The sequence below is a fragment of the Rattus norvegicus genome, chromosome 1 (assembly GCF_036323735.1).
Source record: "Rattus norvegicus strain BN/NHsdMcwi chromosome 1, GRCr8, whole genome shotgun sequence".
Classification (NCBI taxonomy): domain Eukaryota; kingdom Metazoa; phylum Chordata; class Mammalia; order Rodentia; family Muridae; genus Rattus; species Rattus norvegicus.
Genome location: NC_086019.1, coordinates 211096345 through 211119708, shown reverse-complemented (window position 1 = coordinate 211119708; position 23364 = coordinate 211096345). Strand labels below are relative to the sequence as shown.

General features: G+C 42.2%; 1 protein-coding gene across 4 annotated transcripts in view; it reads left to right on the top strand.

Moving 5' to 3' along the window:
- The window catches only part of Kdm2a (lysine demethylase 2A), an 83891-nt gene that overhangs the window by 6041 nt on the left and 54486 nt on the right, over positions 1-23364 (top strand). Inside the window, exons 1-2 of one of the 4 annotated variants that reach the window (XM_063268223.1) lie at positions 2944-8219; positions 11260-11354. In XM_063268223.1, the coding sequence (XP_063124293.1) occupies positions 11313-11354 (42 nt within the window). In that variant the 5' untranslated portion in view covers positions 2944-8219; positions 11260-11312. Of the gene's footprint in view, positions 1-2943; positions 8220-8830; positions 8953-9493; positions 9828-11259; positions 11355-23364 lie in introns of those variants that run through there. The other 3 variants (XM_063268222.1, NM_001108515.1, XM_063268221.1) reach the window with 3 other exon arrangements.

Here is a 23364-nt window from a genome sequence, read left to right as displayed (position 1 = left end):
AGTCGGGTGCTCTTAACCACTGAGCCATCTCTCCAGCCCTTGTTTTTACTTTTTGAGACAGGCTATCCTAGAACTTGCTCTGTAGACCAGGCTGACCTCCAAACTCACAGAGATCTTCCCTGCTTCTGCTGGGATTAAAGGCATGTACTACCACTTGATTTTTTTTTTTTTTTTTTTTTGAGATAGGGCATTATATACCCTAGTCTAATCTCAAACTCAATACATAGTTGAGGATGACCTTGAATTTCTTGCCTTTCTGTCCTGAGTGCCGAGATTATAGGCATGTGCTACTGCTACACCAGGTTTCATGTTGGAACACAGGGCTTGGCTTTGTGCATGCCAGATAAGCACTCTTACCAGCTGAGTTCCACTCCAGGCCCAGAGCATGGCTTTTGTTGTGGTAATACAAATTTAATATCTCTATGGTAATTCCCCCAAATACCTCTTCATTAATATTCATAATATTTGAGGTATATAAACTTTAAATCACCCCCCCACACGCACACACAATTGCTTGCTAAATATTCTAACTCTGAAATGTTTTAAGACTTCACTTTCAAAAAAAAAAAGACTTCACTTTCTAGCTCAGTCTGTCTTTCCCACTCTCTGGAGAGATTGCAAGTCTGTGTTTCAGGTGAGATTTTCATGTTACATATAATTCTTGAAATTATATGTGATTTCATATACACATCTTGGAGTTCATGTTCTGATTTGGCCTTAATTTTAGATATAGTTGTCTTCTTGCTAAATTGCATTTCTGCCTTAAATAAATAAATAAGTAAATAATATAGTTTGTTAAGATCCCTAGCATTGGGCTGGAGAGATGGCTCAGCAGTTAAGAGCACCCGACTACTCTTCCAGAGGTCCTGAGTTCAATTCCCAGCAACCACATGGTGGCTCACAACCATCTGTAAAGAGATCCGATGCCCTCTTCTGGTGTATCTGAAGACAGCTACAGTGTACTTATATATAATAAATGAATAAATCTTAAAAAAAAAAAAATCCCTAGCATTGCTATCCAGCTCCAAAAAAAAAAAAAAAAAAAAAAGAAAGAGCCGGTTATCGGTTATGGTGGTGCACGCCAGTAGGATTTGCTGAAGGAGGCAGAGGCAGGAGGATCACAAGTTCGAGGCCAGCCTGGGTTACACATTTGGGCTGGAGAGATGGCTTAGTGGTTAAGAGCTCCAGCTGCTCTTCCAGAGGTCCTGGGTTCAAATCCCAGCAACTACATGGTGGCTCACAACCATCTGTAATGGGATCTGATGCCCTCTTCTGGTGTGTCTGAAGACAGCTACAGTGTACTCACTCTACATACAGTGTACTCACATACATAAAATAAATAAAAATCTTTAAAAAAAAAAAAGGAAAAAAGGCAATACTTTTAAATATGTTGTGTCTCAGATTCCAAGGGACAGTCATGTGTTTGTCTCCTGACTCTACAATGATACTAAAAGGAAATGGACAAGCATTAGTTTTACTCAAGAGAACTAAGGTTGAGTCAGGAAGTTAAAAACACAAAACTGGTAGGCATTTCTCCAAAAGCAGCTGAAGTAGTGTTAGCAGAAGCTGAGGAGATTATGTGTCCTTGAAGAAGGTAAACAATGGCCTGACATGCTAGGAGGTTCTGGATACAGATAAGTACTTGTGAAAGTAGTCTTTAGGGGTATTGTTGAAACGGGAATTTCTCAGTTCTGGTCTGTGGCAGGGTAGCAATTCTTTTAGAAATGGTACACAGGGGTAGCCTAACAATACGAAGACTGTAGGAATAACATGTAGAGCGCATGCTGTCCCAGCTACCCCAACAGCCATAATCAACCCACTACCCAAGAGAGGCTAGTCTGTGGAAAAAGCCAAATGCTAGAAGACGGTAGTAGAGAAGTACTGTTTTAGGGAAAGCTCATCTCAGGGAAATGGCCAACTACATTCCCCGTAATTTATGAGTTTCGTGTGGCCTTACTGGAAGAGATGTGTCACTACAAGTAGGTGTTGAGGCTTTAAAAGCCCACAGCAGGCCCAGCATCCCTCTCTCTGCCTGATGATAAGGGTGTAGCTCTCAGCTACTCCATAGCACAATGCCTGGTCTGTTGCCATGGCCGTGCTTTCCACCAAGATGATAATGTATTAGTTCCTTCTCACCTTACCAACTGGGAACTAAGCATGCAACTATATGAGCTCATGGGAACCAATCTCATTCAAACCACTGCAATGTGTCATCCATGTTCAATGACACAAGAATTTACAGGGCATTTTTGGCTTTTTTCCCTCCCCGACCCATTTAGATTCTTTTTCCAGATGCAAAAGAAAATTACTCATCATTCCTTTGTGTCATGATCATCTTACATGCAGTTTTTATTCTTAGTGTTAATAGTAATACTGATTTCAGATGCTTTTGAATGATACCCTTGTAGCTTAGTTCACCTCCACAAAGAGCTTGTCTCACAGAACAAGATAGAGGGAGATGCTCACTAAGTAAGGAATCTAAATAAGATTTATTTGAGTGCACCAGACAGCAAAAGAGAGTAGGCACAGAGGCATGTCAGATGAAGTGAGAAAGTCAGAAAGAACACAGAAGGCAGGGATAGCACAGAGTGATGGAGAGAAGGATGGAAGGGGAGAGAGAAATGGAGACCAGACACAGAGTGGGAAGGAGAGACCACTCTGACTGAACAGAGCTCCTATAAATAAGTCACACCTGAGCTCTAGAAGACTTTTGCATCGTGTGAACTCTCTTCATTTGCTTAAATACCAAGCATCTGGGGTTGGGGATTTAGTTCTGGGGTTGGGTTCAGTCCCCAGCTCCGAAAAAAAGAAAAAAAATTACCAAGCATCTTTCTTTACTCAAAGCTGTTTTTTGGAGATAGGCCTCATGTGGCCTAGGCTGCCTAGATACAGGCAATGCAACCCTGAACGTCTAAGCCTCCTGCTTCTACCTCTGTGTGCTGGGATTATAGTTGTGCTATATCAAGCCTTGTTCTATGAAGTGCTAGTACGGAATCTTGAACTTGGTTCTTACTAGGCAAGTAATCTGCCAACACTTTCTAGCCTATTCTTAAATTTAGATGTCAGAAATATAGCACCTACCAGATGGCCAAGTGGATAAAAGTGTTTGCTGTCAAGCCTGACAACCTGAGTTATATCCTTGGGACCCACATGGTGGGAAAGAAGAGAATTCTCTTCCACAGGTTGTCCTTTGGTCTCCATATGTATGCCTTGGCATACACAAATAAATGCAGTCTAATTTTTTTAAGCACACTCTTGCTATCCTAGTTGCTCAGGAAGCTGAGACAGGAAGACCTTTGAATCCAGAACTTAGGAGCTAGCTTTGGTGACACAGTGAGCCTCTTACTGAGAGAGAGCAATCATTTGCATTGGCTACTATGTCACAGACACCAAGAGGTTATTCACTTCACACCTGAGACCTTGAAGAGCTCCTTAGGAAGGAATATTGGAAACCAGCAGGAGGCCATGCTGTCTCTGATTTCAGAGCTATTGAGCCACAGATGATTCCCAGGCTGCCTTCTGGGAAATCCTCAAGACTACGTTCTCGGTCTGGTTCAGATCTGCGGTTTTAGTGACATTCTTATTTCCTCTTTAGCATCTAAAAAAAAATTTGGGAATAGTTTAATGCGGTTAAAAATAAAGCTTTTGTTTCATCCTCCATTGCCCCAAATACACAAAGAAAGTGAGTGATCTGGATACTTTTTTTTTTTTTTTGGTTCTTTTTTTCGGAGCTGGGGACCGAACCCAGGGCCTTGCGCTTCCTAGGTAAGTGCTCTACCACTGAGCTAAATCCCCAGCCCCAGATCTGGATACTTTTTTAAAAAACCTTTTTAAGGGCTGGAGAGATGGTTCAGCAGTTAAGAGCACTGACTGTTCTTCAGAGGTCCTGAGTTCAAATCCCAGCAGCCACATGATGACTCACAACCATCTGTAATGGGATCTGGTGCCCTCTCCTGACCCACAGGCATACAGGAGGCAGAACACTGTATGCACAGTAAATAAATAGATCTTTAAAAACAAAAACCTTTACAAAAATTCCCTGGATGACTGTGTGTGCTGGGGTGGGGGACAGTATATGTATATGAGTGCAGTTACCGGTAGAAACCAAAGTAGTTGTCTGAAGATCCCCTGAAGCTGTAGTTGTTACGAGCCAGCCAACATCACTGCTGGGAACCAAACTCATGTCCTCTATAAGAGCAGTACGTGCTCTGACCAGCATGTCTTGTGTGTTACTTTTGTGAGAACAAAACTGGTGATGCCCGCCTGTGATACCAATGTCAGAGACGGACACAGGCAGGCATCTTACTGTAGGCCTCCTTGGCCTACAACACCGCAACTTCTTGACCATCCAGAACTGCACAAGTGAGACCTTGTCTCAAATGAAAAACAAATAAATAAACAAAAAACAAAACAAAACAAAAAACCAAAGAGAAAGAAAGATGGAAGCTGGGTATGGTAGCATTGCCTTTAGTTTCAGCACTCGGTGAGGAAGAGGTAGGCAGGTGTGATGGCTATTCCTGGTTGTCAAGTTGACTATAGGAATTGAATGAGCTATAATTCAGAAATGGAGTGCACACCTGTCTGTGATCTTGATGCAGGCTTTTGATTTGGATCTTCACATGGGATGACATGTACTTTTGATCCAGATATTGAGGTTTAGTAGCCATGAAAAGCTTAGGTTCAGGCAAAGTGATACAGGAAACAGAGGCAAGTAGATCCCTGAGTTCAAGGCCAGCCTAGAACAGAGCAAGCTCCACATAAGAAAAGTTCAGGTCCAGGCATGGTGATACACAGCTTTAACGTTGTCCATACCTTCTGCTGGAGGCCTACATAAGGACAATGGGACAATGGCTTACTTGCCAGCATATCCTTTGGCTCCTACTTCTTCAGGAGTCCAGCTTATACAGAAGACTGGCTAAAACATTGAGCCTTGTGGGACAGAGCAACTTCTGGATTCTTGGACTTCATTCATACCTGCCCATTGGTGGGTTAGTTGGACAGCAGACTATAAATCATTCCAATAAATTCCCTGACTATATAGAAACTATCCATAAGTTCCGTGACTCTAGAGAACCCTGACTAAGACAACAGATCTCTGTGAATTCAAGGCCAGCCTGGTTTACAAAGTTTCAGGACATCCAGAGAAATTCTAGGTCAAAAAACAAGAACAAATCACCACCAACAAAGAAAGATACTGGGGCTGGTAAAACGGCCCAGTTGGTAAAGTGACTGCCTGAGTTTGAGCCCAGAATTCATGTAAAAGGAGATGGGTGCTCATAGAATACTTGCAGTCTTTGTGGAGGAAAGGCATAGACAAATATTTCCTTAGAGTTTCCTGGCCAGCCAGCCAACTCACCTACTTGGGAGTTCCAGGTCAGAGGGAGACTTTGCCTCTAAAAGAAAAAGGTAGACAGTCCCTGAGGAATGATACCCAGGGTTGTCCTCCAGCCTATATACACCTTGCCTCTGTACATGGACTCACATATCTGTGTATGTATGTACTTCCTATGAGGGCATGCTGACACAGACACTGGAACACATGTGCATAAAAAGCTGAAATGAGGGGCTGGAGAGGTGGCTCAGTGGTTAAGAGCACTGACTGCTCTTCCAGAGGTCCTGAGTTCAATTCCCAGCACCCACATGGTGGCTGACAACCATCTGTAAAGAGATCCGATGCCCTCTTCTGGTGTGTCTGAGGAAAGCTCCAGTGTACTTATATATAATAAATGAATAAATCTTTAAACAAAAAAAGCTGAAATGAATTTACATTAAGATTAAGACACCAGATTATTCCAGGTAGGGACTATTTTATCAAGGCTTCTAGGATTTTTTTTTCTTCCTTCTCATAAACCACTTATCTCCTCTCCCTTTAGTTCCATAGTTCAAAGGTCTAGTGGCCTTCTTGGGGAATTGCCCCAGTTCTAGACTTTCTGGAATGGTTCTTTAAAGGCAAAACAGTAGTCTTCACAGATCTGCCCCTACCCTTCAGAGCCCCTGTGATTTATGGTACCATGATGAGCCATCTGCTTTGGTATGGTTACCAAACCAGCCCGTACAGACAGCACTGGGAACATTTGTTTAGTCAGTTAGTTCCCCTACTTCGGTGTAGTTAGCAAATGGTCTTCAACTGGAAAGAACTGGGAAACAGCTTGACAAACCTTGTTCCATTTGCTGTCCTGTTCAAAATAAATACTACGGGTTGAATTTGTTCTGGAGCCTTCCTTGTTTGTTTGTTTTTTTTTCTTTAATTCTTGGTTCTGAATTAAACTTATGTATGGTCCCTACAAGGGTGAGATAAAGTTGAGTTCCAGCTAAAGATCCTACCTTCTTCTGAGGCAGGGTCTTGCTAAACAACCCATGTTGGTCTTGAACTCACTCTGCGCTGCTTCTGCATCAGTCCCTTGCCGGTGTGGGAATTACAGGTTTATGTACCGTGTGAGGCCTTTTGTGTCCACCCCCACACTTCCCACAAGTATTTTCTGGATAAAGAGAACTAAATAAAGCTGTTTATTTTGCAAATAACAATGAGTCCCAATACTCGACTAGTCTGAAAGAGGCAAAATTTTCTTTAAAACAAATTAAAGTATTTGTTTTGTAAGTACAGAAAGCCAGATGTCTTTGGGGTCACACGTGGCATTGGATGTCAGACTACTGCCTTTTTTGGAGACATGGTTGCACTCTGAAGGCCAAGTTGACCTGGTATTCACTATCTAGCACAGGGTGGCTTTTAATTTATGAGAATCTGCCTGCCTCAGCCTCTGTGGAGTCCTCGGATCACCTCCAAGTGTGAGTCACCATGCATGGGTAAGACTACTATAGTTTAAAACATATTTTAGTACAGCCTGGAACACCAAAAGAGGCCTTAAATCTGGCAAAGTTCCCAACATTATCTCTTTAAAGCAATGATTTAAAACGTCTGAAAAGCAACTGGTATCAGAATAAAGTGACTTTGCTCAGTGACTGGCTGTAAGACGATGAGACCACATAAACCAATCATTCTATTGGAGGATGTTTCTGTTGGCAGTTACAGAACTGTGAACCTCTATCCCAGTAATATGCACATGTTTAATCTTATATTCCAATTGTTTAGTTTTAAAACGAATTTAGGAACACAAAGCTCTTTCTCTTGTCTACTAAAGATGTGAAAAACAGCAGAGAATGTAAAAATCCTGTGTGCTTTAGCAAAACTTTTTTGCTGTATTTAATAATACTTTGGGTTTAAGGAGTGTCTTTACCCCAGTTCAAACTGTGATAGCAAACGAAAGTATCATTTTTTCCAACTGTCAATCACTAATGTCTTCCTAAAAGACCTAGAAGGCTGTTTATGAACGTTGTTTGATAGCTATACCACGGTGGTCTTCTTCTTCCAATCCAGACTCTTCAGGATCAAGCTGAAGAGTTGGAAACCAAGGCAGGGAGAAAAAGATGTGACAACAGTCAGCAAGGGAAAAGTGCCAACCTCAAGCACTTGGATGTGTAGCGTCCAGGCCACCGTCCTTTGTGGGATTTACAATTTAAACGGGCCTCAAAGCACGAGATTGGCTGGGGAACTGCCCTGAGCGCAGTTGGGCTGCTCGCATGGCATTGCTGTTACCTCTGGCTGGGCTCCGTCGACGTCCGGAGCCTGCTTGCCCGTCGGGCAGCTGTCGAGCCGCGGGAGCCGGTTCGTAGGCAGGGCCGAGAAGCTTGGGCCGCCGCTGCCCCATCGCTGACCCTCGCGCGAAGCTGCGCACACAGACTGGAGACATTTTCCCGGCTGGGCCTCCCTCGCAAGCTGCGGCCCTGGGGTTAGGGGCGGCCCGCGCCCCTCTCCGTAGGGGGGGTGCCCCGACTCGCCGGGGGCGGGGTCACGTCCCACCCGGGCCGCCGAGGGCACCGGCGCTACGGAAACCTGAGCGTGGCCAACAGCAGGGGCTTCCTGGGCCACCTCCCTGGGAGCCTGCGGCCCGCAGTGGGTGCGCTAGCCGCTGCCACCCCTGAGCCGTCGTGGATCCCACTCTCGCGCACAGCACCTGTGGACTCCCTTGTCAAGCGTCTGGAGCTCCCCTGAGGGAACAGAGCCCAGGATAGACATGCTACTACTACCGATTCCTGCCCCTTTGGAGCGGCGAGGAGTGGGTGAGGCGAAACCGGTTCGCTGCACAGAGGAGCCCCCCCGTGCTAAGGGCGGCCAGGCCCTGCAGCGGGGGCGCAGGGGCCTACTCCGGGATGGCGAGCAGGTGGGCCTTGGCCCACCGGCCGGCGCGTGAGAGAGGGCGCCCGGCGGGAGTGCGCTGCTTTTTATGCACCCCCTGGGTCTGAGAAGGCCGGAGCGCAGCGCCCTGGTCTGGCCCACTGCTATGGCATGACCCCGGGGGACCCCGCGTTGAGGCGGCCAACGGCTGCCCTGACCCAGGCCGCCTGGCCCTCATTTGTGTGACTGTTTGACCACCTAGCAGAGGCGGGTATAGGGCATGGGGAGATGCTTCCTACTGCCTGGGGTGGGGTGTTGTGTTTTGTGGGGGTCGGGGGTCACAACCCTTCCTAGAGTAGTGGGGGGGGCGGCTGGCGCAGCTGGCCGGCGATGGGCGGGGTCACAGGCGAAGTTCTCTGTGCGTGTGTGTGTGTGTGTGTGCGCGCGCGCGCGCCGGTGTGTGTCTGTGTGTGCGTGTGTATCTGTGTGTGCGTGTGTTGAGAGTGTGGGGGAGAGAGCGCGCGGAGGAGGCTCGCGACTTGCGCGCAGGCGCCAGCATCCGGCCTAGCGAGAGACCTGAAAGGAGGCGGGCAGGGAGCGGGGGCGGTAGGCCGGCCAGAGGGCGTGCGGGCTGACGCGAGGGGGGAGGGCGGGGAACCGCGTCGGCGTCGCGGGGCGCGGGCGATTCGAGGCCGACGCATCCGCGCGTGCGCGCTCCGGCGGTGTATCCGCGTTAGAGGGGAGTGACGCGTGCGCGTTCACGTGTGTCCCGGAGAGCGGTAAGACGCGTAGGGAGGCTTGAAGGAGGTGGGGGTGGAGAGGCAATGGGAGGAGGGGGTGGTGGTGAAGAGAGGGCGCCTGCGCAGTAAGCCCGGAGGAGCTGTGTGTATGTGAGAATCTGACGGGTTCAAAATGGCGGCGGCTGCTTCAGCGGATCCTCCTGTGTGAGGGAAACAACACCCCTCCCCAGCAGCGGCGGCGGCAGCGGCGGGCCGCAGAGCACCTTTCCAGCTCCTGGGCCTGTCGCAGCTGTTTTCCTCCCGGGCAGTGGGTTCTTCGTGTGGAAGGGCAACGTCAGGGGGCCCATCCCCCGGAGTCCCTCCTCTGCTACTGGGGAGTAGCTGGGGGGGTAAGGGGGATCGTCCCGCAACGCGGAGCCCCGGCTCAGGGGACGACGCAAAGGCAGCCGAGGGCCCCCAGTCAGGGAGCTTCGCTGCTCCCGCCCTCTCCGCCCCCCGGGGCCGGGGCCCGCGTTCCGGGGGGCCGGGCGGCGCGGGGAGCGTCGGCCGGGCGGGTCTCAGCTGATCGGCCGCGGCTCCTGGGCTTCGGAAGCGGCTGTGACCGTCTGAGGGTACCGAGAAGAGGGTGTTTCCCGCGGCCGGGTTGGCCCGGGTTTCGGGCTGGGGCTGCTGACCGCCAGCTTGGGGGAGTAGCCGAGTGGTCTTGCTATCCTGACGCCTCAGACGCGGAGTCTGTAAAGCCAGAAGAGGAGGTTTGGTTCAGTCACTGTTTCCTCTTTTCCGGGTCGCTCTGACCCTTCTCTGGATACTGGGTTAATACACAGAAATACCGAAGACGACGTTTGGGATTTTATTTTTTCTCTGTTTGGAATTTTACTTCTCTCTTGGACAAGAACTCAAGAACAAAATCCTCGGTGAGATTTCCCCTCCCCCCTCCCCCGCCCTGGGGAAGTTTGGTTCCCGGTCTTATCTAAAGACTTAATGTAAAGTTTTTATTTCTTTGCAAGGGGTGAGGCATAGAAACGCCTTTTCCCTAGGGAAGCAGTGGAGGTTTGCCGCTTTGCTGTCCGGCCCTGGCGGCGCTCGTCCAGGGGGTGCAGACCGTGTCCCTCGCGACCGAGGCCGAGGAGGGCAGTGCCACGAACTGCTCTCGAAAACTATGTCATCGGGTCCTCTGAAATGATTCTGTTAACGTGGCCGTAATATATTTACAAGAAAGAAAAACATTTGTATAACCAATGGAAGCCATTATTCAGGAGAAAGATTATTTAGAAAAATGAAAACCCTTGCTTGGTGTCGTGGATTGATTGACGTGCCAACCGGTCTTTATTTAATGGATGTTTCACCCGTATCCATAGATCGAGACTTTCATTTATTATTTACTTCTCTAGATTAGATGGCATTTTAGCCTCTGTTTGCAACTCTCAAATTTGTTCCATAGTTGTGCACCTTGTGGTGGATGGTAGTTTTGGAAAGGCAATGATTCTTTACTGGAAGGATGTGGGGCATTGGTTTGGAGTCTTTCTGTAAACCTATTTTTCTTGCCCTCTTTTTTTATGAAAGTGACCTGCCCTTTTTGCTTATAATTTGTCATTACCTGTTTGAGAACTCTTTGGTTTAGGTCTGGATTAGTTTTGTGTGTACTTCACCTAGTCATTCAGCACTTTAGAAATAAAAGCCCTTCCTGGATTTGGTGCTTTACACCTTAGCCAGCACTGGGCAAGCAGAGGCAGTCGAATCTCTTGTGAGTTGGAGTCAAGCCTGGTCTTCCTTGTTAGTTCCAAGACCACCAGAGCTATGTAGAGAGATCCTGTCTCAAAACAACAAAAACTTACACAAACAAAAAACCCAGCATACAAAAGAAAAATAAGAGTCCTGAGCCTTTTCACCTGCATGTGTATCTGTGTAAGGGTGTTGGATCCTTTGGAACTGGAATCAGACAGTTGTGAACTGCCATGTGGTTGCTGGGAATTGAACCGGGGTCCTCTTGAAAAGTAGCCAATGCTCTTAATCTTAAGCGCTGAGCCATGTCTCTAGACCTCTCTACTTTAGCTAGCTGACTAGCTAGCTACTTACTTATTGCTAATGTTAGCAGGAAGAGTTTTGTTAATTGCTATCCCATGGGCAGAAGCAAGTGATGTGGCTGGTCCTAAGGAACTGAAACCAAAGTCTCCTTTTACTTAGTTCTTTTATAGTTGTGATGTGACTAATGCTGACAAGACATGGTACCATTTGCCCAAGAGGATAAAGGATTCTCAAAGAGCCTTTAACTTAATGAGAAGGAGGTATAAGTTCCAGAATGAGTTCTTATTTCTCTTCATTTCCTTTGTGCATTTGGATCCTTAGGAAGAGGAAGGCATCCGGGAGTGGTTTCTGTACTTCCATCAGAAGAGTAAGAGATGGAACCTGAAGAAGAAAGGATTCGGTACAGCCAGAGATTGGTTAGTATTTTCAGTTCTCTCCTTTTGGAAAACACTTTTTCAGCCAGCTTTTCTGTGTACCAGAGGAGGGGTGAAAGGTATTATTAATATCTTACTTGTTTCTTTTTGTCAAGTAGTTAGAACCTTAATTTATGGTGTTTGGAAATGGAGTTAAAGCCTTAAATTTTGTAGAAATAATTGCAGTTCTGAAAAATCACAGGATTTTGTGGATTGTTATGAGACAAAGATTCTTAACTTGGCAATACTGACATTGTAGTAAATCTAATTAAGTTATATTAAAATGTAAATTTTAAGAACAAACCAAGGAAGGATAGTTTTATTTAATATTTTAGTATAAGTGTTATTTGACTATTTAACAATTGTAGTTTCTGAGCTGAGGACTTAGTTAATAAGCTATGAATATTTCTGCTAAGTTAACAGTATGGTTGTTTAAGTAAGTTAAACGTGGTAAGTTTGGAGCACTCTTAAGACTGATTTGAGGACAGTACTAGATGCTGATAAAGTTCTTTGTCTTTTAAATATTTGGAAGGAATTTATGAGACATGTTACTGAAAGAAAACTTTATAGTTTAGAAGTTAGCTTGTACATGGGTTTGAATATTTTTTTTGGTTTTTCTTTCAAACTTGCTCTGTTGGAGTTTTAGGTCTTTTTTTTTTTTCTTCCTTAGTCACAGAGACCTTTATTAATATTGTTTACTACCTATTCATTTTGAACATTCAAATTTGTGTTTGTAGAGTAGGGTAGGAGAGACACAGAATTGTATGTAGTATGTGAATTCTAGACCTAGAATATTGCTGGACTTTATGTGGTTTCATTTGGCACTTTTTTTTTTTTTAAAGAAAAGTAAAATAATTCTCTAATCCATTTTCTGATGATCTTTACTCTTAGAGAACAGGCTATAGATTTGTTTGCGTTTTTGAGGTAGGTTCTCACACTAGCCTTGAGTGACCTGGAATTTGTGTCAATCTTTCTGTCTCAAACTCATGAATGCTAGAATTTCAGGTGTGAACTACCTTACTTGATTTCTTTTGACTTTTTCTATTGTTAATTTGCTTGTTAGAGAGATTTGAAGTGGAGGATTTGAAGAGATGGCTCAGTGGTTAAGAGCACTTGCTGTTCTATAGGACTTGGTTCAATTCTCAGTATCACATGTAACTCTAGTTCTAGAAAATCTAATATCCTCTAATAGCGCTGACTGTTCTTCCAGAAGTCTTGAGTTCAATTCCCAGCAACCACATGATGGCTCAGAACCATTTGTAATGGGATCCGATGTCCTCTTCTGTTGTGTCTGAAGACAGCTACAGTGTACTCATATAAATAAAATAAATCTTTTTTTAAAAAGGTAGTTTAGTTTTAAAAAAAAGGAGTTATAGAAAATATAGATATAGAAAGTATCACACTGTGATGGGGGAAAAAAAAAGCACACTGTTACTAGATAATAGCATGTGTTAATTGAATGTGTAGTTGGCCCTTTGAGTTTCTAATTCAACCAGCCATGGTTCACTACTCCTTGAAAACAATGTGTCTTATGTTGACCTTGTAGAGATATCTTTGTTATTGTTCCCATACAATACAATGATTGCAGTGATGTGTCATATACTAACACTGAGGACAGACTGTGTACATTGTGTATCTCATGAGTTAGTCATATAGTAGGTTATACCTATAGATTTATATGTGAGCTCTATGATGTTTGCAGGATAGTGAAATTACCTACCTAAGGGTATATTTCTCAGTGTATCTCTGTCTTTAAGTAATGCAAAACTACTTGCTTAGCAGTCTTTAAGGTGGATTCTTTTTGCCCTGGCTGTTCTCGCTTTAGACCAGGCTGACTTCAAACTCGGATAATCTGTTTCCCCTTTCCCAAGTTCTAGTTTAAAGGTGTGCAGTAACACTGCCTGGCATAGGTGGAAGTTCTGATCCCCATTTTACAGATTTGGAATCACACCTTAAGTAATTTGTTCTGAGTTATCCAGCCAAGATGGAACAAGGGTAAGATTCAGAGTTGTCAGTTTTTCCCTAGAATGTGCTATAAGCTCTACTAAACAGTCCAGTTTTGTTGGTTGAACACTTTTATGTTTTTTGTTTATATATATTATAAAAGTTTTTTATATGATAAACGAATTTGAGTTATTTACCAAGTTATCTTTCTCATTCAGAGGATTCAATTAAATGTTCATTGAAAAAAAAATGTTCGTTGAGTGCTTATGCTGAGCCAGACACTTAAATTTTCAAATATTGTAGTGTTAGTATTGAATATTTTAAGGAAATTTAAGAGTCTTAAACTTCTTGTAGATTCAAGATCACTTTTTTTAGATTGATTAGTCAGTGAAAGGTTTTCTAAGAAGATGACATTTTATTCTGAGACCTGAGCTACCCTTAGAACTGACTAATGCAAAGTCTTAAATAGGAATGAGAAACATTTAACTATGTATCCTGTTGTAAGCAAGGCTCTTAGAATAGAGTAATGGGCAAAATAAACATGTTTGCCATAGAATCTCTACTTTGATGAGTCAAACATTAAACAAATGTTCATAAGAGTCATGTAAATTATGGTCATGTAAAGGGCTACAGCATGCAATCAGTGTAATAGTGACCTAATCTAGTCTACTCTATACTTTTTTTTAAAATATTTATTTTATTTATGAGTACACTGTTGCTTGCTCTCTTCAGACACACCAGGAGAGGGCATCAGATCCCATTACAGATGGTTGTGAGCCACCATGTGGGTGCTGGGATTTGAACTCAGGACCTCTGGAAGACCAGTCAGTGCTCTTAACCACTGAGCCATCTTTCTAGAGAGCTACTCTACACTTAGTAATGGGGCTGAGGTATCAAAAGATACTTGATAAGTGTTCAAAACAGAGATTTAAAGGATAAGGAGAAAGAAGCAAAACAGAGGAGTGATTAGTATATACAAAAACCCCAAAGCTGAAAAGGATTTGACATTTTTGAGAGACCGGAAGTAATTAAAACTCTAAAAAAGTTGGGCAGTTTCGGCTTACACCTTTTAATTCCAGCACTTAGGTGGATCTTTCTCAAGGCCAGCCTTAATTTACAGAGCCATTTCCAGGACAGTTTTTCCCAAGGCTACAGAATAAAAATACTCTGTCTTGAAAAGCCAAAACAACAACAATGAAAAAACTAAAAAGGTCAGAATAATTATAGAGGTATAATTGAAGGAGTTAAAATATTGTCAGAATAGTAGGGATGGTCAAATAAAGCATTACAAATGCACTGGGGGGGGGGGGCTGGAGAGATGGCTCAGAGGTTAAGAGCACTGACTGCTCTTCCAGAGGTCCTGAGTTCAAATCCCAGCAACCACATGGTGGCTCACAACCATCTGTAATGAGATCTGATGCCCTCTTCTGGTGTGTCTGAAGACAGCTACAGTGTACTTAAATATAATAAATAAATAAATAAATCTTTAAAAAAAACAAAACAAAACAAATGCACTGGGAAGAAACTGCAGACTGAAGACTCCTCTGAAGATTCAACAGATGAGTCGTCTTATGTTTAGATTACAGTATCTGTGACCACATTGAAGAAAAGATTGGAATTGTAATACATTGATAATCCCTGGGAGAATGCAGGAATGGATTTTTGACTAGTTAGGATTTCACTGCATTTTATTTTATTTTTTTATTATTTTTTAAAAATATTATGTGTACATCATACAGCTGTCTGCCCATATGCCAGAAGAGGGCACCAGATCCCATTACAGGTGATTGTGAGCCACTTTGTGATTGCTGGGATTTGAACTCAGGACCTTTGGAAGAGCAGATAGTGCTCTTAACCTCTGAACCATCTCTCCAGCCCATTGCATTTTATTTATTGTGTGCACATTTGTTCCATGTTGTATATATGGAGGCCATAGGACAAATTGGGGAAGTTTGTTCTATAACTACATGGGTTTTGGAGATTACAAATTTAGATTGTCAGCTTTAGCTACCATCTTAATGAACCTGGAGTCCAACAATTAGTCTAAACTGGCTAGCCAACAAATCCCAAGAATCTGTTTCGTCTTTCCCAACACTGGTATTATAGGTGTCTTCTCTGCTGCCACTTATCACAATATTGTTCTTATTTTACTCTTATCCTGGGTGTATTCTGGCCAAACCAAATTACCTGCTTAGGGTTTTCCACTTCTATATATTACTGTTTTCTGATTCCTGTTTGTGTGTATGTGCGCGGGTGCGCGTGTTTGTGTGTGTCTGTCTGTCTGTCTGTCTCTGCCCCTCCCTCCTCTCCTCCCCCTCCCTCTCCCTCTCCCTCTCTATTGTAGATGGACTTTCTAGCCCTATGTAGTCTTGACTGGCCTTTGAATTCATTATGTAGATTCCTCAAACTCAGAGCTCTACCTGCTTCTGCCATCCAAGTGCTGAGATTGAAGGTGTGTGTCACCACTGCCCACCCCAGTCTTCAATATTTCAGTTTGCAATAATTGTATGATGACAGAAACCCCTTGAATCCTCATTTTTGCTGTGCCTGTTGATACCTAACAGTACAAAATAGAAAGTTCAGAAGCAGCCAGTGCTCTTAACCTTTGTGACATCTCTCCAGTCCCTGTAAACACTTCTCTTACCTACATGCAGATATTCTCCTATTTTTTACAAAGATTATTCAAATTTGTTTATGAATTGCTAAGGGATCACCCCTTACGCTTACTCAACTTTTCCTCTGGAAGCATTTTATTTTATTATTATCATTGTCATCGTCATCATCATCATCATCATCATTATATTTTTTTAATTTTAAAAACTTTTTTTCCGGGCTGGAGAGAGAAACCCTATCTCGAAAAGAACCAATAAAGGGCTGGAGAGATGACTCAGTGGTTAAGAGTGCTGATTGCTCTTCCAGAGGTCCTGAGTTCAAATCCTAGCAACCACATAGTGGCTCACAACCATCTGTAATAAGTGCTGATGGTCTCCTCTGGTGTGTCTGAAGACAGCTACAGTGTACTTATATACAATAAATAAATAATTCGTTTTTTAAAAAAAAAAAACAAAAAACTTTTTTTCCAGACAAAGCTTTATTATATAGCTCTGGTTGCCCTGGAACTTACTGTATTGACATGGTTGGCCTTGAATTTACAATGAACCACCTGCCTCTGCCCTCCCAATGCTTAAAGTTGTTTAAAGGACTAAAGATATACACCACTGTGCTTGGTAAGCATTTTATTTTATTTTATTTTATTTTTGTTTTTCTGAGACAGGATTTCTCTGTATACTTGTCTAACTACCTTTGCCTGAGGTATGAGTGTACACAACTGTTGCCCAGCTTTATTTTTAAGATTAATTCTAGCATTATTTATTTGTGTATGTGTGAAAGCATGTGCTTTCAGAAGCCAGAAGAGGGGGGTTGGGGATTTAGCTCAGTGGTAGAGCGCTTGCCTAGCAAGCCCAAGGCCCTGGGTTCAACCCTCAGCTCCGGAAAAAAAACCAAAAAAACAAAACAGAAGCCAGAAGAGGGTGTCAGGTCCCCTGGTGCTTTATTAAAGGCATTTGTGAGCTACTTGGCACGAGCACTAGAAACTGAACTTTTCGAGAAGCAAACACTTTGACCCCTAATACCAGCATGCTTTGGAACCCTGACTGGGACTACTAGAAATAATAAAAGGACAGACACAAACAAAAAGTCGAAGTCAGGTGGCCTGTGATAGAGTGGCATTACCTATGCAGCAGTCCAGAACATTAGCACCTTTACTATGTACAGACAGGGTAAATCAGCTTATTTTGGTAGGAGATGTGTATGAGCAGTCTCAGACTGTAAACATTGGAGGAGGGAGCTGCATTTTTTAGTTTGTGCCAACATTTTGCACTTAACCAAAGGAAGCCTTTGCCATTCCTCTGAGCCTTACGGGGAGTCAGGAGGAGCTTTGCTATTCCCATGGGTCTGAGGTATTGGGTTCTTGACATGGCAATGCCATGTTAACAATACACATTGACTCAGGACTTACTTATTTGTACACATTCACTCAGGGCTTCATTTGCTCTCTTCACACTTAGCTACTAAGCAAGCCATCTCTCTGGCCCTTTTTGGGGGGTTGGCAGGTGTCAGATCTTCCTGTTAAGTTTATATAGCATAGACTACTTGTGCTTAGACTTATCAGAATCTGAATTTTATTCATTAGTTTTTTTAAAAACGTTTTTATTTTTATGTGTATTATTGACCTGCATGTATGTAAGTGCCTGGTGCCCTTAGAAGCCAGAAGAGGGCACTAAACCCCTTGGAATTGGAGTTGGAACTTACAGGTGGATCCTGGGAACTGAACTGGGTCCTCTTTAATAGTAAAAAGTAACTCTTAACAGTTCAGCCTTTTCTCCAGCCCCCTTATTTATATTTTTAACAAATATAAAAGAACGTAATGAATGGTCATTTGATGCTTGGTATATTCACACCAAGTGTGATGGCACATGGCTTTAGTCTCAGCACTGGGGAGGCAGAGGCAAAGCAGATCTCTGAATTTGAGGCCAGCTTAGTCTACATAAGAGTTCCAGGTTAGCCAAGCTACATAGGGAAACCCTTTTTCAAACCAACCTCTTGTATATGTAAGTTCAGGAGCCCACAGCTGAGACCAGAATTGTCCATTCCCTCTAGAGCTGAAGTTACAGGGACTTCACTCAACGTGAGTGTTGGTAATCTAACTCAGGTTATCTGCCAACAGTGCTCTCAACCATGGTTTTCTCTATAGCTCAGGAGTTCTGGGATTAAAGAAATACAGCAGCACCAGGCTTACTTGCCTTTTGTTCTTTTTTAAATTTTAAGAGCTCCCAATAGTGCTCAAGCTGGCACTCATGGTAGACTTGGTGTCTTAACTTTTTTGGTTCTGGGATTATAGGCATGAGCCACCATGCCTGCCTAAATTTAAAAAAAAATTTTTGGAGATAAGGTTTCCCCTGTGTCGCTTGGCTGTCCTGGAACTCAGAGATCCCCTGCCTTTGCTTCCTGAGTGCTGGGATTAAAGGCATATGCTACGGCCTCTTGGCAGCCTGCCTAAAAAATTTTTTTTTTTTAAAAGATTTATTTATTTATTTTTATATGAGCATTACAGATGGTTGTGAGCCACCATGTGGTTGCTGGGATTTGAACTCAAGACCTCTGGAAGATCAGTCAGTGCTCTTAACCACTGAGCCATCTCTCCAGCCTCTAAAATCTATTTTAATAAACACTTAAAAAGAAATTTAATGTATATGGTGTTCTGCCTGTATATGCTTGCAGAGGCCAGAAGAGGGTGTTGGATACACTGTAACTGGAGGGTTGTTTTTTGGGTTTTTTTTTTTTTTTTTTGAGAGATACGTAATGCTTTATTAAGCGATCTCGGCTACAACAGTGTGTAACTAGAGTTTAACAGCTAGTTGGGAGTCACAGAGTGGATGGAATTCCCTAGTTCATAACTGATGAAGTTCCAGTTTGACTGAGGATAACACAGACGTAAAGGAGGGGCTTTCCTGAATATATTATTAGAATGGCCACATGGATTGCATAAAAGGAATTATTTAGAAGAAATAACTTATTTACAATTATAAAGAGCCAGAACCACCTGGAAGCAACTTGAGCCAGGTTGCTGGGTCCCCATTCTCAGAATTTCTGATTAGGTCTAGTACAAGATTTGAGCATTTTATTCCTACCTATTTCCAGATAGTCTGGTCTAGGACCACATGCTGAAAGTAACTGGGTATAATGTCACACACTTGGAGTCCTAGCACTTGGGAAGAGGTGGTGGCCAAAGGATAAGACTTGAAGCCTGTGTTGGCCATATGAATATGTGGGGATACCGTGCATGGGAAGGGAGAGAAAAAGAAAGGGGAATTTTAAAATATAAGAGCTGATTAGCACCACCAAGACTCATGACGGAGTTCTGTTAGAGGTCAGTTTGGTTTTCATAGTAATATAAATCTCCACACAAAAGTTTTGGAACAGGCATGTGATACACCTTGTATCACACAGTATTTAGGAGATGAAAGCTAGAGGATCAGGAGTTAGAGGGTTTTCTTAGCTAAATAGTAAATTCAAGGCTAATCTGGGCTATATGAAACCCTGACTCAAAAAATTTAAGTGGAGTGTTTTTTGGTTTTATTATTTTACTGGTTGTGCTTATATTATTATTATTATTTTTTTTTTTTTTTTTTTTTTTTTTTGAGACAGGGTTTCTCTGTGTAGTCTTGACTTTCCTGGAACTCATTCTGTAGACCAGGCTTGCCTTGATCTCAGAGATCTGCCTGACTGCTTCCTGAGTACTTGGATTAAAGGTGTGCACTGCCACCATCCCACTTGCTAATTACTTTTTAAATTAATTAACTTACGAATTCATTAATTTTGAGACAATTTCACCTGAACTCTGAGGCCTCCCAGGTACTGAAGTGAGAAGGCGTGAATCGCCATGTCCGACCCTGTTTTTATTTATTTTTTGTTAAATGTCTTCTATTATGACATTTTCATGCATATACTTTGCTCATACTTTTTTCAAAATGCTTTTACTTATTCTAAAGCAATTAATTTCATATATTTACATGCATCTTTGTTTTGTCTATTTTCTAGTTTTCACCCTATATAGCTTATATACCCTTGTTCTAGTTTGCCTCTCTGGCCTTGCCCTGCCCGTCCCCTCCCTCCCTGATCTACTTTCTTCCTCTAAATTGTATCCCCTTCTGCTTTCATGTCACATTCCATTAACCTCCCGTTTCCCTCCTTTTAGACTTTAACCCCCATACTTTCTTTTTGTACTGTTATGCCATTTATCCATCTTGCCTTGCTTTTATCTAAATTTAAATCTTAGATTCTAAAAATGAGAGAAAACATAAAATATTGTTTTTCTGAGCCTATCTTTATATTTCCTGTCACTGTTAAAATTTTATTCTGTTTTATAGCTGAATAAGATTTTGTTTATATGTCACATTTTCATTGTCTATTGTATAATTCTGGTCCTGCCTACTTTTGCTAAATATTTTTGGTATTATTTACTTAGGCCCCATAGTGTATTTAACTTTAGAATTTCTGTATAGCATCATGATGTTCCATTTGTGTAATTTTTGTTTTGTTGTTCCATCTTTGAGACAGTCACATGTAGTTCAAGTAGACCTTGAACTTGTTATATGGCCCAGGATGACCAGGAATATCTATCTGATCCTCTGCCTTTTACTTCTTGAGTGCTGGAATTACAGGCATGAATTATCTTGCCTACTTTATGAAGTTTTGGAGATTGTTTTGCTTTCCATGCTATATCTACTCGACCCATACAATTTTTTTATGAAAAAATACTATTTTATATTAATGAGTATAGTAGCATGCTCTGTGTTCAGGCCAGAGGACAACTGTTTGGAATTAGTTTTCTTTCCCATAATGGGTTCTAGGTATTGGGCTCTGGTTATCATGATTGCATAGCAAGTGTTTTTAACCTATTGAGACATCTTAAAGTTTCTTTTTCCATTGATTTTTTTTTTTAACTAAGTGTGTAGTACAGTGAGTGGGTTTCCTAATATGTATATTCCATTGTACTTTGTTCATATTTTTATTTTTCCACAAAGAAAAATACTATTCTGGGCATGATGTCTCACCCCTATAATTCCAGCACCTGGAGGGCTGAGACAGGGTCGTAGGGTGGTATTGCCATGAATCTAAGCCATCCTGTGCTATGTAGAGTAAGTCTTCTAAAAGATAGGAAGAGAGCTAGTCAGAGTGATGCACATTGGCATATCTCTGGTACTGTCAGTTCTAGGCCAGCCAAGGATACATAGTCAGACCCTAGTTTGTTCTCTTTTAGGATGGAGTTGCTTATTGTTTGGAATTCACTATGTAAACCAGGTTGGCCTCCCAACTCAAGAGATATATCTCTGCTTCCTCATTGCTGATATTAAACATGTGAACCACTACACCCAGTAAAGCCCCTGTGCTTTATTTTAATTTTTTATAATTAAATGTGGGTGGGTGTATTGCATATATATTTATTTGTGCATCATGTCTATGCTTGGTGCCATCCGAGGCCAGAAAAGGGCATCAGGTTTCCTAGGACTGGAGTTACAGATGTTTGTGAGCTGTTTGTGGGTACTGGAAATCAAAAGTGGGAAAAACACCTAGTCCTCTTAAGGATCACTGAAATTATTACACCCTGTTTCTTCCCGAAACAGAAAAGAAAAAACAAACAAAAAATTTTAAAGCCTATAAAATCCAGAATGTATCAAGTTGAAAGCACACACTATTTTTGGTGATTTGGTATAGAGGAATAGAATGAGTCTTTTGTTTATGCTGGTTTAAGGTGATATTCATTCATTCATTCATTCATTCACTCACTCATCCTGGAAAAAGTCAGATATAAATATAGATCTTTCATTAGTTTTCAAGAATCAGTGAACCCAGCAATACCTTACTGTAGTAGGAATGAAAATTTCAGGAATTCAGCGAGGACATTCTTTAGGAATACAGGAAAGCCAAACAGCAGTGTTTCTCAACCTTCTTAATTAATGATGTGACTCTTTAATACAGTTCATGTTGTGACACCCCAATTATAATTATTTTCATTGCTACCTCATAAAAATTTTGCTACTGTTTTAAAAGCCTAATGTAGATACATTTTTTGATGGTCTTAGGTGACCCTTGTGCAAGGGTCATTCAACTCCCAAAGGCACTGCTGTATAGGTTTTTACAGCAATAACCTCTCTTGGATGTTTTACTGGTAAAGTAGCTGAGTGTGGTGCTTTGAATTCTAAATGTCCTCTATAGTCTGGGGGTTTGAATTCTTGTTCCCCAGTTGGTGGAACTATTTGATTAGGTTTAGAAAGTGTTTCTGGAGATGTGTCACTAGGGGCAGTCTTTGAGATTTAAAATGCTCATTTCAGTTTATTCTCTTACTTCCGGTACCATTTTCTTTTTCTTTTTTTTTTCTCTTTTTTCTTTTTTTCGGAGCTGGGGACCGAACCCAGGGCCTTGTGCTTCCTAGGCAAGCGCTCTACCACTGAGCTAAATCCCCAACCCCTCCGGTGCCATTTTCAATGTGAGCCTCTTAGCTGCCTGCTGCCATAATTCCCTGTCATAATAAGGTCTTAGCTTTCTGGTACCAATAAGCCCAAATAAATTTCTTCTGTACAGTGCTTTGGCCATGGTGATTTATCACAATAAGAAAGTAACCAAAACACTTTGTTGGTGGGTGGGAATGGGGTGGATTCTGTGGTTTCTCATTACACTATACAAATCTCTGACCTTTTACATAGTTCACTTAGTTTTTACTAAGTCTCTACTTGATACAATTATTTGTCTTTATTGCTACCCTTTAAGAAAACTATGGATTTGGATTTGCAAGCTTGTAATCTTCAGCTACTCAAGAGGCTGCCACAGGAGAGATTACAAGTTCAGTTCCTGCCTGGACTACAGAGTCAGCTCATGGTTAATCCCTAGTAACTTAGCATGGGATAAGGACTTGTACATGGTTCCACACTTGTTATGCTTATATCTCTTTCTAAAATCTTTTTTTTTTTTTAAGATTTGTTTATTCATTTTAGGAATACACTATAAGTTGTCTTCAGACACACCAGAAGAGGGCATCAGATCCTATTACAGATGGTTGTGAGCCACCATGTGGTTGCTGGGAATTGAACTCAGTACCTCTGGAAGAGCAGTCAGTCAGTGCTCTTAACCACCAAGCCATTTCTCCAGCCCCTCTAAAATCTTTTTTTAATAGGTTTTCATGCTGTTACAACATGTGTAATGAATCAATCAAGGCTTATCAAATGTTTCATTTTTACTTCCTTTACTGTGGCTGGTTGATTCACAAACATACCACTTTTTAGCTTGTTGAGTTTTTGAGCAGGGTATCATTATTATGTTGCTCTATCTATCCTGGAGCCATGTAGACCAGGCTGGTCTTGAATTCACAAGGATCCACCTGCCTTTGCCCTAAAAGGTGGGATTAAAGGCATGTGCCACCCTATCTTATATTTCTTAAATATATTTTTCTGTTTCTAATGAATCAAAGGGATATTCCTTTCCTGAATTAACTGCATATTTACTTAGCAAT